A 19,956-nucleotide genomic window follows, 5' to 3' on the forward strand; every position below is an offset into this window, starting at 1 on the left:
GCTTGCTTAACAGCGTCTCATAACATAAGCGAAGTTCAATTTCAAAAAACACCATCTCAAGATCCCCGTGTTTTGTTCCATTCTGTTGTGCTCCGTCTAGTGTCCTGTTTGAACAGCCCCTATTGCAGCACTGGGTTTAGATATATGACGTTACCAAAGCGAGGAAGCGGCTGATGGAATTGTCTTTTGTTAACAGTTTACTATGTTCTTTGCAATAAAGAATCCCACACAGTGCCGTTTGATATAATTTGTTTTGTTGCACCCTCTTTTGTACATATTTTTAATATCAATATAATTCATATTTTGGTAATATTTAGGTGAAAAATTACAATTAATTATCTAAAATTAGTTTTCATTTTCAAATAGCACCCTAGATTCACAAAAGTCTTTTATTCTATATCAAAATAATTTTGGCAATAAAACAAAGATCACGTTAAGACATAAATAAGACATGCCTATTCAGAAAGATGACAGATGAATTTGGATTTTGTTTAGGTTAGACAGCAAAAAAAAAAAAAAAAAAAAGAATAAATACACATAAGCAGAAAATGCCTTTGCGAAAGAGATACTTTTTAATCGGGCAGCCCACATCAAAGCTAAGCTCTCAAGTTGGCTTAAAAAAGATAAACAAAGCTTAGCAGCACACAAATAATCCTCAAGATATGCACACAGGTTTGTATTGCACACACAGGTGTAAATGAACAAATGCGAGGGAGTGGATAACATTCCAGAAGGAATTTAGTTGGAAAAAAAAAAGCAAACCTGTTACTACATTTTCAATGTACAAATGCCATTAAGAGGTCCCATTACTTACTGAGCTAACTAAAGACATGACATGGCAGCTCAACATACATGAAAAAAATTACTTCCAGTTCCAGCAAGAGAGGTAAACAGGTTCAGCAGCATGCTAGGACAGGAGAAGTGCTGCTGCCTTTGCACGCTATCAAAACACCTCCGTTAAGGAGAAACACTTCCTGATCTGCCAGCAGCTACTACTTGTTGCATACGGGGCAGATGCAGAGATAAAAGTGTTTTTAAAATCTTCCCTATTACCGTCGGCTCTAAAAGGATTCAACCAAACCCCAAAAAGGAAACATGTTTACACAAGATTTTATCTAAAATAATGTTAAAAATGTACACCACCTTGAAAGAAAGCATCTGGTTTAGTATTCAAATGTGTAGTATTCTTTCTTGTATACAATACTGACATATGCCTAATATTGCAATATTTTTAGGGTTCTCAAAACTAACATTAATTTTGAATGTGAAATGTGTAATTTCTGCGGCACTAACATCACCAAACTTATGTCATTAGTTGAGCCAATGAGTAGGTTTACATGGGCATTTACAATGAAACTACTGGTGGTTTAGCATTGTTGAACAACAGCCTTTATTTCTCTGTCCAAGTATACATGACACTATGCTCAACTGAATAGTTGAAGACAGAATGTCAGGTGAGAAATTGACATATATGTTTTCCGGTTGACCTTTTGTGTCATAGTAGTGTGTCGAAGAATTCAGCTAACTAACTTGTGAACAGCGAGATGCACACAACAGCACAACAACATAGAAAACTTTACAGCCATGTGCATTTCATCCATTCTTTATGTGTTAATTTTGGTGCAGGTCAGATATACAGTTGTGCTCAAAAGTTTGCATACCCTTGGAGAATTGGTAATATATGTACCATTTTTAAAGAAAACATGAGTGAGCAGGCAAAACACATTTATTTTATTTCTTATGGGATTCATATTCAACTGTAGGTTATAACAGAATGGCACAATCATAAAACAAATCATGGCAACAATGAAAAAAATGAAATGACCCCTGTTCAAAAATTTGCATAACCTTAGTTCTTAATACTGTGTATTGCCCCCTTTAGCATCAATGACAGCGTGCAGTCTTTTGTAATAGTTGTCTATGAGACCACAAATTCTTGCAGGTAATATAGCTGCCCATTCGTCTTGGCAAAATGCCTCCAGGTCATGCAAAGACTTTGGTCATCTTGCATGAACCGCACGTTTGAGATCTCCCCAGAGTGGCTCAATGATATTAAGGTCAGGAGACTGTGATGGCCACTCCAGAACCTTCACCTTTTTCTGCTGTAATCACTGGAGGGTCAACTTGGCCTTGTGCTTAGGGTCACTGTCGTGCTGGAAAGTCCAAGAGCGTCCCATGCGCTGCTTTCGTGCAGAAGAATGCAAATTGTCTCCCAGTATTTTCTGATAACATGCTGCATTCATCTTGCCATCAATTTTCACAAGATTCCCCGTGCCTTTAGAGCTCACACACCCCCAAAACATCAGTGAGCCACCACCATGCTTCATAGTGGGGATGGTATTCTTTTCACTATAGGCCTTGTTGACTCCTCTCCAAACATAGCGCTTATGGTTGTGACCATAAAGCTCTATTTTGGTCTCGTCACTCCAAATTACAGTGTGCCAGAAGCTGTGAGGCGTGTCAAGGTGTTGTCAGGCATATTGTAACCAGGCTTTTTTGTGGCATTGGCGCAGTAAAGGCTTCTTTCTGGAAACTCGACCATGCAGCTCACTTTTGTTCACTTATCATCATATTGTGCTCCTTGAAACAACCACACCGTCTTTTTCCAGAGCAGCCTGTATTTCTCCTGAGGTTACCTGTGGGTTTTTCTTTGTATCTCGAACAATTCTTCTGGCAGCTGTGGCTGAAATCTTTCTTGGTCTACCTGACCTTGGCTTGGTATCAAGAGATCCCCAAATTTTCCACTTCTTAATAAGTGATTGAACAGTACTGACTGGCATTTTCAAGGATTTGGATCTCTTTTTATATCCTTTTCCATCTTTATAAAGTTCCATTACCTTGTTACGCAGTCTTTTGACAGTTCTTTTCTGCTCCCCATGGCTCAGTATCTAGCCTGCTCAGTGCATCCACGTGAGAGCTAACAAACTCATTGACTATTTATACACAGACACTAACTGCAATATAAAAAGCCACATGTGTGGGAAATTAACCTTTAATTGCCATTTAAACCTGTGTGTGTCACCCTGTGTTTCACCTTGTGTGTCTGTAACAAGGCCAAACATTCAAGGGTATGTAAACTTTTGATCGGGTCCATTTGGGTGATTTCTGTTATCATTATGATTTAAAAAGGAGCCAAACAACTATGTGATAATAAATGGCTTCATATGATCACTATCCTTAAATAAAAGACAGTTGTTTTTGCATGTTCAGTCATATTTTCAAAATCAATGCCAGAATTTCACAATTTCTGCCAGAGTATGCAAACTTTTGAGCACAACTGTATGTACGCTATCTGTTGTGCTTATGGTGGCATCTGAAGGCAAAAGATGATGCAATTTGCTCCTATATTTTCCCAGCGATCACTGGTATTTAATAGGTTTGTTGTCTGGATACTTGAAACAGTTGTGTATCTGTACCTGACATTTGCTTCAGGCTGAATATTGAATAAAACTTATGCTTTTTGCCTCATTCTTTGAAAAGTATCCACATGAGATCAGTAAGAAGCTGTTACAACCACTCGATGATAACTCCAAGTAAGATATATACAGTAGATAATGTGTAATGTTTACATACTGCATTCATGGCACTAGGGCTAATGCTAGCATGCTAACCTTGGCTATAGTATGTATCTGTTAATCTCTTTTATTGTATTTTATGAAGGCATTTGTGAAAATAGTCCATGGAAGATCATTAAAAAAGTTTTTTTTAATAGTTGTTTTTTTAATAAAGAAAGACATTTGATGCTACTTCAAAGGGGAAGGGAGGGAGAAGGGAAGGAGGGAGAAGGTGTAACATAATAGCCATGCTGTAAGATCGCTTCAAACTACATTTTCAATAAAAATTACTTAAAAAGGTGAGTTCCGAATGAAAGTTATTTTTGAGCCCCTCACCTTTCAGCCCTCCAAAGCTCTCACAGTGGGGAGTCTTCGAAGGAAATAGAGCAGTGGTACTCAACCTTTTTTTGAAGAATGCCCCCCTATTTCATTCCCTTACCCTACTTTTGACCCACTGAAATGCTTATTCTACATTACAGCATTGATTTTGAGTTGGAAGTAGATGTAAATTTACTGGTATCAACAACAGTAAGGTTATCTATAACATCTATAAAAAGTCAAAGTTACCACCTAATAGGGGTGTGATAATACACTTAGCTCACGAGACGAGACACGATACTGGGTTCACAAGAACGAGACGATATTTTAACACTATATACACTAACGGTCAGAAGTTTTGAAACACTTACTCATTCTTTATTATAATTTTTTTTCTTCACACTTTAGAATAATAGTAAAGTCATCAAAACTATGGAATAACATAAATGGAACTACGGGAATTATGTTGTGACTAAACAAAATCCAAAATAAATCAAAACTGTGTTATATTTTAGCATCTTCAAAGTACTCACCCTTTGCCTAGAATTTGCAGACATGTCCTCTTGACATTTTCTCAACCAATTTCTTGAGGTATCAACCTGGAATGCCTTTTAAACAGTACTGAAGGAGTTCCCATCTATGTTGGGCACTTATTGGCTGCTTTTCTTTATTATTTGGTCCAAGTCATCAATTTCAAAAACTATTTTAGCTTTGTAATGAAATCAATTAATATGGTGGCACAATTATATTTTTGTCTACAAAACTAATTTCAAACATTTAAGCATATGCCTTCAGATCAAAAGATTTTTAAGATCATGAGAAACATTTCAGTCAAGAGTTTCAAAACTTTTGACCGGTAGTGTATATGACTGGAAAAATAGTCTGAAAGTCACAAAATGCAAAACAATGCAGGTGCATTTTGAAATGTTTTAACTAATCATCTTGTAATGAATGTCACTTCAGTTCTACTTTCTGAGTATGAATTATCATATGCAGTGAAAGACAGAACAATATGCAAGCACAGTAAAAGGTTTTGCCACAAACTCAACTGACTGGCTCCTCTCCTGTATGATTTCACATGAGTCTCTTCAGACCTGGTTGATTTGAGTTGAGAGCTGCGGTGGTTCTGTAGGTGTCTTTGCATAGTGCTTGTGTTAGCCGCGGTGTACGGCACTATTTTCTTACAGTGCTTACATATTTGCTGTGTCTTGTTTTGAAGGTTGCGTCCTCCGGATGTCGCATTTGTCGGCCGCATACGTCATCGAGGCGGTCTCGTTTCATTTTTTTTTTATTGGGAATTCAAAAAAGGATAACAATTGTATAAATGTAAGTGCATATACATAAAAGGCATTGACAATATATAAAAAATAAGAAAAAGAAAGACAAAAAAATGAAACGAGACAGCCTCGATGACGTATGCGGCCGATAAATGCGAACTCTGGAGGACGCAGCCTTCCAAACAAGACACAGCCTTTGTTCGTGTCTTGTCTGTCACTCTGTCGCCGTTTATTGTTCCCACCGGGTACCTAAAATTATGCCACACAAATGATTTAAAAGTGGCGGGGGCATCTTCTATGCTAATTTCACCCTCACACTCCGTCAAGCTGATATCATGAGACAGCTTTTCACCGCAATGATAATATCGTCACGTTTTAATATTGCGAGATCTCGTGCCACACCCCAACCACCTAATCTATGTGACTAAATTATTCTAACACTGTGACTGAGTTGGAACTCCTTTCATCAGGATCTTACTGATTCAAATGAGTCATCTCTTGGAATTTCTGAAGGTAAACAAAATCAGTTATATTTTCTTACACTCAAACAAAAATATTTTAGCCTATTTTTTTAGAATTTACGCATTTCTATTTCATCTAAAAAAAATATATATATATATTTTGCATTTACCCTTATGAAAATTTAAATGCATTTATTTATTTATTTTTTATAGTTTTAACAGTGGTATTTGTAACAAGACTATACATGGAAGCATGGATCTTCTTCACTACCGTGGTTAGATGTAACATGATTTCTATAAAACAAATTATGGCATTTTGTAATTACAAACAGTAGGCCTACTCTAAACGCATATAAATACAAATACAAATACATAATACAAAATATAAACATTTAAATGTTTTAACAAAAATTTATTATATTCCATAACTCACCTAATGTGGCTTATGACAAATTTAATAGAGCTGAAGTAGTGATATGATAATATGTATTATGAATCTATTTCCGCCTACAGTTAGTGTTACTATAGTAAATTCAAGGGTGGTCGTGTAGCATTCTGTGCCGAATTCAAATGGTTTCCGTGTCTCGCGCCATGCTTCTCACTGGTTCTCGCAGTGCTGCAATGATCAGAGGTGCGTGTTTAAGAGCTTGAGACCGGACTGTGAGTAAAAACGCACCTGCGTTGCGCTTATGCTGCTCTGTCCATTGAGACGTATCCACCTACAGAGCCATACAGGTGCATTAGCGGAGGTTGTGACTTTGCCTGTCTATTTGACGCTGCAGCGCTAGACTTCAGAGTCAGATATACCGCGATACAAATGCATACCAACCCGTATAATGGAGTCTAGATAAACATTTTAATGCAAACAGGAACTTGACGATAGATTTGATTAACATGACAGATAAACGCCCCCCATTTGTAACCTAACGCCCCCCCTTCTACTAATTTGCTCTCAGCGCCCCCTGGCATCCTTTGAACACCCACTGGGGGTGCAGCACTGCCCCCATTGAGAACCCCTGGAATTGGGTATAGGGATGATCGCTTCTAATGAAATGCACAAATTTGTTGTTGTTGATCTTCTTTTTTGCTTTGTGTTGTGTTTGACTTCCGGGTTAAACACACATCACGCAACACCCGTTTTTCGGAGCATGCACATAACGCCGAGGCTTACTGCAGTCAGACTGACGTGTATACATACTGGACAGAACCGATCTACAATCGCATTATCTAGGTCTGTTAGTTAGATTTTGCAAAAATTTCAGTCGACTAACGTTTACATGACATTAAAAAATTATTTGACAAATTAATAAATTATTTTAATCTGACTGAAATAGAACTTTTAAAGTGCAATGTTGCTGTGTTGGGCTGGTCGGGATACTTAAACAGAGCAAAGTTTTGAAAGCACCACAGGGGAATCAATCTACAATTGGCTTACTTATAGTTGTCTTTGCATAATAAGCGAGTAAAATAATTTTTGCATAACATTTTTTTTTTTTTTACAGCTAACCTTTAAGGCATCCAATTAAATATGTTTTAGTTCAGTTTTATAACAGTTAATGCATTCCAATCCATTCTGACATTAAATATGGAAATGTCAATGAAATAAACAGCACTGGACTGCAGGCCAGCTGCAAAATCATCTCTATACATGTAAGATTACATTTATAAAGTGTGGGTAGATTTTTTAGTTATTGCAATTATTGAGATCAGTGTTTGCACTCCTTGTCGGTTTTGATGCAGTTCTAGAAATGCAGGATGTGTTTTCTGTGTGTGTGTGCACTAGTGAGATGAGTAAAGAGCACTGTTGCATTTATCTGCCTCTTCGATATAGTGTCGCTGAGTGTCATCCTCACAAATGGCAAGAACAAACACTTACACATATCATTTTGTTTTCTTTCCTTAACAAAATTACTTAACGCATTAACTACAAAAAATATGACATTAATCAATTACTTATTTTAATCGACTGACAGCCTATTTTGTATACACACACAGTATATACAGTGTATACTATCCTGGTATATTGGATATGTTAAATAGGCATGAGAACTAGTGATTACCTGTCATAGCAGTTAACGTCATCCAGCCAGCAGCCTTGCCTTACGATTTCAATCGATCCTGACACATTTCGCCAAGTTGAATAGCAATGAAGTCTCTTGTCCTTGTCTCCCACGCAAGACTCAATCCCACTGTGGTTTCCTCGGTTCTCCAAACTGGGGTTATAATTGAAGAAAACACACTTTTGTGTCTCTGAGCGGCCAAGGATGGCACCTAAAAACACAAGTGCAGGAGAGGAAGTTTAAGACTGAGAACATGGATAGCCAGTGGTGGGAAAGGAAGACTTTACTCATCACAAAACTCAACATGCAAAACCATAACACACAGTCTTGTACTATGTACTTTTCCAACAACGAATGTTTTTGAACATGGTGAGTAAAGGTTCCAGTAGCATTTCCAATTGAGCACGGTTCCGCATGCTATGATTACAAACTGTTCCCGGCAAGCATTCTTAACTAACCAAGCTGAGGACAGAGAACCATGCAGGTGAAACGGCTTATGATGTGGCGACTCACAATTGGTCACTTGCCCAGTCAGTCCATTCTAATGCTGATTTAGCAGCACCACAGTGTGAAACCAAAAAGAGCCCGGATTCCTTAACAAGAACCGATCGGCCCGATGGTGGAAAAGTGGCTATTGATTGACAGCTGAATCACAAAAGATATTGGAGCTGTATAATTGTTGTCTCTTGTCTTTAACTGAGGTCTATAACTGATGTGAAGTCATACGGGTTTGGAACAACATGAGGGTGAGTAATCAAAAAAATGTGGGATTTTTGGGTAAACAAGCCCTTTACTATTTAGCCTGCTGTAAGAAAACTTGTACAATTCAAGGGGCACAGAGCATATGTAATACAGGGGGTTAAAATAATCTAGAAAGTGAAATTCACAGATGGGACCTCATATGGTTTGTAAAAACCACCCACGAGTCACCATACAGTACAAAAAAGAAAGCTAAACACTAGAAAGTGTTGTGGTTAACCAATAAAAGGAAGAAAAAAAAACTTAGAGAAGTGACTGTGATTAACACAGAAGAACCATTCTAAAACAGGATGTGGTGGAGAGCGGTTTCACATTTACTTCCTGAAACAACCACAACTCATGACTCAGACCGTGTGCGAACATAGCACTGATGTAAAGATTGTTGTGAAAGTATCCAAAACATACCATGTCATCCCGATCACTTAACACACAAGACAAACAGCTTCTTGAAGATTTAATGATCAAATCCAGTGTACACTGCATTACTGCTGGATTCACTCACTAATCCCGACACATGGGAACTAGTGCTGGGCAATATGGCTTCAGAAATTATATCTCGATATTTTTCAGCAAATTGACGATACTATATATATATATATATAAACATTTATGCTATTTCAGAGGAACCATCATTTCATCTAAACAGCCATTGTAGCCATGTAGAATTAATATTTCAAAGGCATTAAATAAAAATCTATTTAAAAATGATGAAGGTATGTTTCCCACTGTTTTTCACTAAATTAATTTTATTATTTTCATTGATCTGCACATGTATACTTACATTTAACATACAATCATATATGGAAGATTAATACAAATCTTATTTACCTTCATATATTTTAACTAAAACATTTTTCTTTGTGAATGAACAAGGTGTGCAAAACTACTCTTCACTTTCTTTTTTTGGAAAACAGATGAATATTGCTTAGTACTAAATGAAGTTTATTATTATAATATAATACTGAATTACTATTACTTTCAGGATAAGATTTGATTAAGGTAAATTAATATATTTCTGTCCTATTTACTTTACCCTAAACTGGGGTTTTTATTTTGACACTGCAAGTGCAGTCATGTTTATTTCACCTTCAATGAAGTGCAATGTTTGTTTGACAGTTGTAAGTTTCGCATCTTATGAACCGCTGTCTCCTTTACTGTTCTGCGTTTGTAGAGTTGTAAAATAACTTTATAGCGGTTACTAATGTTTCGAATTGCGCGAATGCTTGAACCAGTACTTCACAATGCAGGTGAACTGCGCTAAAAACACTAGCCCCGCCGCGCGCTCACAGATCAGCGTGTCGTCGGTTCATTCTGAAGCGCACAAAGACCATGTTTATCTGTCTTTAATCGTAGCCTTTGGCAGTTAAATAATCCCATAAATTCATATCTCCATTTGATTTTATTTTGATTAATTATTCAGCCCTGAAGGATCGTGAAAATAGTCTATTGATGCACTCTATGAAACTTAATGGCCAAATAAAAGGCTCAATAATATTATCGCGATATTCACAATATTGTTGAATTTTATATCGTCAGCAAAATCATCGCGATTATATCCTGGGCATTCGATGTATTGCCCAGCCCTAATGGGAACTATGTAGGTCGAGTTACTAGGCATAATTCGCAGTCTTTCCTGTAGTCACTTTTTAGCATACTGGCATGTAACAGAGAAACGTTGGATTAGAAACAACTGTATTATTGAAAAAATTGCTTCAATTTCTCAATAAGCTTAATCCTCCAGTGTGGCCAAATTAGTAGCCGTATATCCACTATCGGGCCAAATGAGGGTGTGCTAGTGCTTGCTTGGGCCAGTTGCATTCCCACTGACACTTTCAGGGCTTCATCATGCCTCCTCTGGTCTTTCATGGAACCAATGCCAATTACCCTTGGGCCAAACAAGGCCAACTGGAGATTGAGGTGGGTCATTAAAGGCGGAGTTTTGCCGAACTTGCCAGGTTGTGTATACAGCACACAACAGCACAGGTTAGGGAAAAAGTTAAAAAAAATACAGGTACAGAACAAATCCGTTGACACACATTGGACAAAGCGGTGCCCAAAGAAAGAACTTTATATGGTTCCAGATCATGGACGGTGTGCTGGGACATCATCCCGCTGTTAGTGGAGAGACCAGTCGGGACACCGGGGCAGTTACAGTTGGAAAGTTGTCAATGCTAACTTATCTTGCTAGCTAGCTAATGTTTACAATCAATATAAACTGGATATACTAGATAACATGATACCTCAGCTTAAGCTTGCTTCTTTCTTGTGAAATGGGTGAGGTGTATGATGTTGGCACCAGGGCAGCGTGTTAAGGCCGGGTTTTAGGACAATGCTGCGGTTTATAGTGATATCGTGTAGATATAGGGGCAATAGTTATGGGGCAAAATTTGTCAACTTAGTCAAATACTTCTGAGACAGCAAGATGCTTTTTATGAGTAACAAATTAAGATAATACTTCCTCAAATTAACTACTTCATGAAACACTATCCTTTCACTTATTGGAACGTTATTAGAAAAGTTTGATTTAATCACCTTGAATCAATCAAAACCAAAAATGAAAAATAATTATATTTCTCAAAATAAATGTGATAATTTCAGGGATTCTCAAACTGCATTAATTTGCAACATTTTAAAAATGGTTTAATATTAGATCAAACTACCTCAAATTCCAACTTTAAACATTGCACGCAAAGATCTCACGAATCTTGAACATTTTGCAGTGTATTATGACAAACAGCTGTTAAGGAAAGTACTGTGGTAGTTTTTTTTTTTTTTTTTGTGCTTTCTGAGAAAATAAAATAAAAGGTGCATTTTATACTGGGGGACCTTTAGCCCTGTCGTACCCGACTATTTTCATTTTTTTTTTACTTGTTTATATTTATGTTCAAGCACAGTGATTAAGAAGAAAAATGTAAAATGGCACTTCATGTATAAAGGTTGCCGACTCCTGATCTACTGTAATCTACTAGGTCTTTTCTAACTCAAACAAAAAGTTGTTTGTAACTGTCTCCAAAACAAGAGTTAAGACAACCGACTGCGTTTACAACAATACCTCGACAAGATGGGCATTTTGATGAAGAAGTGCATTCGGTCACATTTGCAGCCATGAGACGTGAGGTGTGAGCACTCTTTACAGATCATCTGCACAACTATGCACATGAGCATTCAAAAGTAGTCAAACAGGGTGGAGGTACCAAATTGAGTCAGTATTAGCAATACTGAAAAATAAATGGTATTGTTACATCTTTTCCAGTATTTTAGTATCGACATCCCTAGACAGGAACATTGGTGATAAAAGACATGGGTTGACATTTGAGGTGACATTTATAAACTCATAGACTTTTAGACTTTTATTTTCAGCAAACTTAACATGTGTAAATATTTGTATGAACATAAAAAGATTCAACAACTAAGACATAAACTGAACAAGTTTCACAGACATGTGACTAACAGAAATGGAATAATGTGTCTCTGAACAAAGGGGGGGGGTCAAAATCAAAAGTAACAGTCAGTATCTAATGTGGCCACATCATCTGCATTAAGTACTGCAGTGCATCTCCTTCTCATGGACTGCATCAGATTTGCCAGTTCTTGCTGTGAGATGTTACCCCACTCTTCCACCAAGGCAATCGCAAGTTCCCGGACATTTCTGGGGGGAATGGACCTAGCCCTCAACCTCCGATCCAACAGGTCCCAGACGTGCTCAATGGGATTGAGATCCAGGCTCTTCGCTGGCCATGGCAGAACACTGAAATTACGGTCTTGCAGGAAATCACACACAGAACGAGCAGTATGGCTGGTGGCATTGTTATGCTGGAGGGTCATGTCAGGATGAGCCTGCAGGAAGGGTACCACATGAGGGAGGAGGATGTCTTCCCTGTGACGCACAGTGTTGAGATTGCCTGCAATGACAACAAGCTCAGTCCGATGATGCTGTGATGCACCGCCCCAGAGTACAGGCCTCGGTGTAACGCTCATTCCTTCGACGATAAACGCGAGTCCGACCATCACCCCTGGTCAGACAAAACCGTGACTCGTCAGTGAAGAGCACTTTTTGCCAGTCCTGTCTTGTCCAGCGAAGGTGGGTTTGTGCCCATAGGCAACATTGTTGCCGGTGATGTCTGGTAAGGACCTGCCTTACAACAGGCCAACAAGCCCTCAGTCCAGCCTCTCTCAGCATATTGTGGACAGTCTGAGCACTGATGGAGGGATTGTGCATTCCTGGTGTAACTCGGGCAGTTGTTGTTGCCATCCTGTACCTGTCCCACAGGTGTGATATTCAGATGTACCGATCCTGTGCAGGTGTTGTTACATGTGGTCTGCCACTGCGAGGACAATCAGCTGTCCTTCCTGTCTCCCTGTAGCACTGTCTTAGGTGTCTCACAGTACGGATATTGCAATTTATTGCCCTGGACACATCTGCAGTCCTCATGCCTCCATGCAGCATGCCTAAGGCATGTTCACACAGATGAACAGGGACCCTGGGCATCTTTCTTTTGGTGATTTCAGAGTCAGTAGAAAGGTCTCTTTAGTGTCCTAAGTTTTGATAACTGTGACCTTCATTGCCTACCGTCTGTAAGCTATTAGTGTCTTAACGACCGTTCCACAGGTGCATGTTCATTAATTGTTTATGGTTCATTGAACAAGCATGAAACATTGTTTAAACCCTTTACAATAAAGATCTGTAAATTATTTGGATTTTTACAAAATTATCTTTAAAATAGTATCCTGAAAAAGGGAGGTTTCTTATTTTGCTGCGTTTATATTGTGCCACATGGAACAGTTCATGCTTTGGGCCAAGTATTTTAAAACTGGTTACACAGGTCTAGTGAATACATTAACAGCAACACCAAACACTGTGAAGAAACGGACAAGAAATGTGTAGGAACATAGCAATCAAGCCATAACTGGAACATTAGAATAGTCTTGAATACTATTATTCTGATTAGTCTTGCATGTCACAAACAGCAGGCAGTACATTCCAAAAATAAATATTGCTGTTTGTGAACACCTCTCCATTTCAAGAAATTCATGTGAACATGAGGTATATTCACCCTGCAACACAATATAATCCACTCTTGCTCAGAATCAACCACCGCAGATACAGTCTTACAAGAGCTTCACTGCACCGCAGTTTTTTATGACTGTGTTGACAACACTGGAACTGCTCATTATAAACAGATGCATGCACGCATGCGCAGCATAGACAATTTTGTTGGTAATGAATTTGCTAATTGCCCTTTAGTGAGTATAAATCCACAGGATTTGTTCCAGAGAGACAAGTCACCATTATCGGGATTAGGAGTAAATCTGCTGGAATTACTGTCACATCCAGATTAGGGGTTGCACCGACTACTCAACTAGTCGATTAGAAAGGTCGTAGATCACATGCAGTCTAGTCGTAGATCACATGACTTCCATTGTGATTGTTCCATACTGTGACAGGAGGAGGAAATTCCTCCATCCACAAACTGCATCCAGGTAGAACTGCGTGCAAACATTTTTAGAAATACACAAAGAATTAAAAACATAAAACTAGGGCATTAAGCGTTCACAAAGCATTATACAAGTGAACAACAAACAAATGTAAAGTGTTCACAAACAAGCAAAAATTCCACACTGAAAGTGTCGCCCGAAGGCTGACAGAAACTATAATCGAGTGGGACATGAGCGTTTTTGCCATTGTTCCTCACAATGAACGTGTTTACATGCACAATCTTTATGCTTTATAGGCCCATACAGAGCCTAGATTTTTTGCCCATTTACTCCGATTTTCACCTTTACCTGCTTATCCAACGTGTGCAAAAGATGTGCACACTCCTGTTTAGGTTTTGGCATCAAAAGCAGGGAAAAATCCAATGATTTTAAATCTCATGTAATCGTGGTTTTCACAGTTCAAAAGATCAAAGTTTTATTATTGTCAAATGTGCAACAAACATAGCCGCCAGCAGTACTTGTTGACAATGAAATGTATTTTCTTACAAGCTTCAAATTAAAAAACGAACTCTGGTGCGGTTCGATTGATATATGAACGCAACCTGGACCAAAGACGTCTAAACGGACCAAAAACAGGAAGTAATTTGCCTAATACTGACCTCAAGCATAACTGGTTCTTCTCATCATAGGAGCTATGTTGCCCATTATAGTTCAGTACAGGCGTAGGAACTGCCATCAGCCGTCCTTGCAGCATATCTTCGTTTGTGTGTGCAACAGAGGAATTCCTGGCGCTTTTCTGACTTCTTTACACATTTTATTAGCTCTTCGTTTGTTCTCAGCTGGTAAAAATCCCACAATATATACATACACTATATGGACAAAAGTATTGGTACGCCTACACATTACACCTACAGGAGATTTTATGACATCCCATTCTAAATCCATAGGCATTAATATAGAGTTGGTCCCCCCTTTGCAGCTATAACAGCTTCCACTCTTCTGGGAAGGCTTTCTACAAGATTTTTGAGTGTGTCTGTTGGAATTTTTACCCATTCTTCCAGAAGAGCATTTGTGAGAGCAGACACTGATGTTGGACGAGAGGGCCTGGCTCGCAATCTCCGTTCTAGTTCATCCCAAAGGTGTTCGATAGGGTTGAGGTCAGGGCTCTGTGCAGGCCAGTCAAGTTCTTCCACACCAAACTCATCCAACCATGCCTTTATGGACCTTGTTTTGTGCACTGGGGCAAAGTCATGCTGGAACAGAAAAGGGCTTCCCCAAACTGTTTCCACAAAGTTGAAAGCATAGAATTTTCCAAAATGTCTTGGTAAATTGAGGCATTAACATTTCGGAAAATTCTATGCTTCCAACTTTGCATATTGCCAATTTTTTTCACAATAAGAAATGCACAGTGACACATATATTATGATTCAATAAGTCACGTGCCATCACGTTATAATCTAGCTGCATTAAGCACGCGCGCTCGAGGGAAGAGCGTCCCCACGACAGAGTGTGCATCAACCGGGTGCAGTTTCAATCTCTCCTCCTTAGATCGGGTCATTTTGCGCGACTCATAGAAGCAGCGCTGACCGCACAGAGAAATGCCAGTTTTGGAGTTTGTAGTTATTTACATGACCTGCCTGACATTATTTAAATAGGGGTGTAACGATACACTAAGCTCACGATTCAGTACGGTTCACGATACAGGGTTCACGGTTCGATACATTAAATATTTTGAAAAAAAGAATATTGAAATGAAAACAATGCATTTATTTCCTGAAACATCAACAATGTTCAACAGACAAGTTTTCTTATTTGTACATTTTGCAATCAAAACTGCAGTAATGGGAATTTAAGTAATGACAGCTTGGCCCTAATATAAATGCCAGACATAAATGATCTTGATATGTAAAAATAAACAATCTTCAAACAGTTTCTTTTGGATCAATTAACACTAACAGTAGTCAAAGTTTAAACTTCCTTCTCTGTAAATTACAAATAGAATTGGGCTGTCACTGAAAAATAAACTAGCTTTAGTATGAAATTAGAATTAGGAAATTTGCACCCTAAACTTCTTAATAGAACTACTAAAGTAACAATTAAACTAAACTTTAAAAGGTAAAACATAAACAAATAGTCTTGAAACAAATTAGGCGTAATCCGTCATTGCCGACCACAGAAAGTGGCCTCATGTCCTTTGCCATAAAAACGCATATGCATCTGGTTATTTCTTGCACATGAATGCGACAACGGGGCTGTAAAACTACTTTGCAAAGATGTTTGGCCTTTGATCGCTCTCTTTGTCATATGCTGTTCACAGAGTTTGTCGTTATAGTGACGTTGCACATGCAGCATCATATTGGACGTATTGGAAGATGTGTACTTTATAGTTCTTTAACAGTATTTACATACTGTTCTTGTTTTATCTGTAATCTTTTGGTTGAGCAGTCGTGTAACAGGAAAACCAAAATGTTGCCATACATCCAACTTAAGAGAATGGGGTATCCTCTATTTCCACGTCAGTTTCAGCCGCACTCATTATTCAACATGTTTCAGGCAGCAGCTGTTAGTGTGCTATAAAGCGACTCTGTTCACGTCACCGCATGACGTAGGCGTAGTACGATACGCGTCATGCATATAGGAGAGAGAGAACAGACAAAAAAAAAGAAACTGTCTCCACGACACATAGTCATTTTTTTCACCGCGATACACAATATATTGTTACACCCCAATATTTGAACTTTAATAAAGCTATAACGCATTAAATAGAACTGCATTTAAGATGTAACGCCGGGGTGTTTCCTTTAGACACTCGACATGCAAGTTTTGCTTCAACGGAGCAGCAGCTCTAGCTCCACTTACTCCATAACAAGAGTGCTTCTGTCTTTACTTATTTTGTATTTTCTCATTATAATTCCCTCACACTTTGTGATCTACATCACCTGAAGCTGTTTGGAAAGTTTAGAGTGCATCTGGACTGTGAGCTGTGTAATTCTTCCTCTCCTCAGTCAGGCGCGAACTGCAGTGCTGCTCTTGTGCGTCGTCATCATCATTAGAGTTTAATGTGATCTCATGTTATGTTAAATGAGATCAAATGACTATTCGACAAAAATTTTTGTTGACAATTTTTTATTATCGACATTGTCAATAACGTCGACTAATCATTTCAGCCCCTAATCTGCATGCTCATTTTTAGTCATGTCTACATTGGTTGCTTTAGTAAGGATGCAGGCATCAGTGCTCTTCTGCCACACCTGCATGCAGTAAGAGACAGAACACAAGCAGCTGTTAATGTCAGCAGTGCTGATATATACCGCAAAAAAAGGTGCACTAACACTGCAAACAAAGGGAATGTCTACATAGGAATCACAAGCACAAGATACAATGCAGCCTATCACTCGCTCAAAGCTGACCAATGTCATGCTCTTCCCTAAAAAAACAGAATTCACACTAATTGACAACAAAAGCATTTTATTTACCCCAAAGAAAAGCCACAGAAAGCTGCGCCGCTGCTGAATTATGAGCGCCGCTCTTGGGATTTCACATGGTTCATTTAATATTCTTGATGCAACATAATGCTTGCCAGCCCGAGTCAGCTGTGCGCTTTCTGCACTGCGAAAGAGACCCCACCACACACACACAAAAATACACACACTCATAGTGACATCACCGCAAAACACACGTGTCAAACTCACTTCAGTTCAAGTGGCCCGCAAGCTCATTTCTGAAACGTAGTATGGCAGGGGATTGCAACATTTCACTGAACAATCAGTTAGTGCTTTCCTTGTGAATATTAATGAGCCTTCCACCATCATCTGTATGTTGGAGCGCATTTTGCTCGCTTCAAAAGCAGAATGAAACAGCACTACACAGATCAATTATCAACACGGCTCAATCATGGATAAAGCAGCACGAGCGTTGAACAGGTGCTGTAATTCGCAGACAGGTCTCAACCGAGCAGACTATTTTAAATGTGCTTTTGAACTAGTGAGATGCGCAGCAGCGATTGTGAAACCCATTTGAATGCAGTACAGAACTGTCTGCTGCAAAACTCTTATGTCTCAGTGATGAAACTAATTTAAAACAAACAGCCCCCACATTCTAAACGGCACTGACAAAGAAAACAGGAGAACACACAAATTAGAAGGCTTTTCCATTTTCAAATTACAACACTTACAAAAATTTACCATGGATTTACTGTAGTAACACTTACTGTACTGTATTAACTATGGTAGATGTAGCAGAAAGTTTCTAAATGTATTTAGACTGCTGTTTCTTCATTACAAAAATGCCATAGTTCTATATATAGTAGGGTTGCGCGGTATACCGGTACCAACGAAATATCACAATACCAAAAAATTTTAAATGGTACGATATCATAATTCGATATCATATTAAAGTATGCTGCCATTAGCAAAATGTAATGTGAGAGTTTTGAGATGAAATCAAAGACCATTTGAAAATAATAATACAAAAGCCTCTATATGGCCAAGTGTGATCATTAAACAGCAGAAGGATGTCATTTAATGAAATAATATAGTCACATGCGCTGCGCGCCACAGTATGGATAAGAGGCGCCTCTTTGCCCTGTCATCTCCTTCACACACAGACACACACACAGGCATGCACACGAACACACACAGGCACAAACACACACACAAATGCAACACACACACAAATGCTTGATTTTCATGCAGTGTGTCCAATAGTATCCATCTGCAGAGCCACAGATCAGTGTCTCGAGTGTATAAACGGCTGTGAACTCTCAAATTAACTGTTTCTCCGTTGCATCTTGGAGATTTCAGCTCACAAACTCAGCAAAAAAAGAAATAAGATAATTTGGTAAAAATCCAAATAACATTACAGATCTTTATTGTAAAGGGTTTAAACAATCTTTTCCATACTTGTTCAATGAACCATAAACAATTAATGAACATGCACCTGCGGAACGGTCGTTTAAGACACTAACAGCTTACAGACGGTAGGCAATTAAGGTCACAGTTATAAAAACTTAGGACACTAAAGAGACCTTTCTACTGACTCTGAAAAACACCAAAAGAAAGATGCCCAGGGTCCCTGCTCATCTGTGTGAATGTGCCTTAGGTATGCTGCGTGGAGGCATGAGGACTGCAGATGTGTCCAGGGCAATAAATTGCAATGTCCGTACTGTGAGACGCCTAAGACACACTACAGGGAGACAGGAAGGACAGCCGAGTGTCCTCGCAGTGGCAGACCACGTGTAACAACACCTGCACAGGATCGGTACATCCGAATATCACACCTGCGGGACAGGTACAGGATGGCAACAACAACTACCCGAGTTACACCAGGAAAGCACAATCTCTCCATCAGTGCTCAGATTGTCCACAATAGGCTGAAAGAGGCTGGACTGAGGGCTTGTTGGACTGTTGTAAGGCAGGTCCTTACCAGACATCACCAGCAATGTCAGTTATGGGCACAAACCCACCTGACAGACAGGACTGGAAAAAAGTGCTCTTCACTGACGAGTCACGGTTTTGTCTCACCAGGGGTGGTAGTCGGACTCACGTTTATCATTGAAGGAATGAGCATTACACCAAGGCCTGTACTCTGGAGCAGGATCGATTTGGAGGTGGAGGGTCCGTCATGGTATGGGGCGGTGTGTCACAGCATCATCAGACTGAGCTTGTTGTCATTGCAGGCAATCTCAATGCTGTGCGTTACAGGGAAGACATCCTCCTCCCTCATGTGGTACCCTTCCTTCAGCCTCATCCTGACATGACCCTCCAGCATGACAATGCTACCAGCTAGTAGTTAGTATCGATACCGAGGTACCAGGGCTGGTATCATACGGAAGCCAAAATGTTGGTATTGGAGCAACCCTATTATATAGAAACCATAGTTACTAATCATGGAAGTGAGGAGTCATGCATGGTTTTACCTATGGTTACCATGGACTTATTACAAATATCATTGTTAAAACTATGGATTTTAAGGAAGGACTATGGTAAATTTTCACTATTATTATGGACCAAGCTATCAGTTTTCCAACTGTATAAAATGTGTTCTCTTGTAATGCTCTCTGATTGTAGGAAAATTTAAGTTGTTTTGTTTG

General features: G+C 39.0%; 1 protein-coding gene across 2 annotated transcripts in view; it reads right to left on the reverse strand.

Moving 5' to 3' along the window:
• LOC127446906 (activin receptor type-2A-like) overlaps positions 1–19,956 on the reverse strand; it is an 83,019-nt gene that overhangs the window by 51,727 nt on the left and 11,336 nt on the right. For both annotated transcript variants that reach the window (XM_051708226.1, XM_051708225.1), the window contains exon 2: positions 7,671–7,881. In XM_051708226.1, the coding sequence (XP_051564186.1) occupies positions 7,671–7,881 (211 nt within the window). The remainder of the gene's footprint in view (positions 1–7,670; positions 7,882–19,956) is intronic.

This window comes from Myxocyprinus asiaticus, chromosome 10, assembly GCF_019703515.2.
Source record: "Myxocyprinus asiaticus isolate MX2 ecotype Aquarium Trade chromosome 10, UBuf_Myxa_2, whole genome shotgun sequence".
NCBI lineage: Eukaryota > Metazoa > Chordata > Actinopteri > Cypriniformes > Catostomidae > Myxocyprinus > Myxocyprinus asiaticus.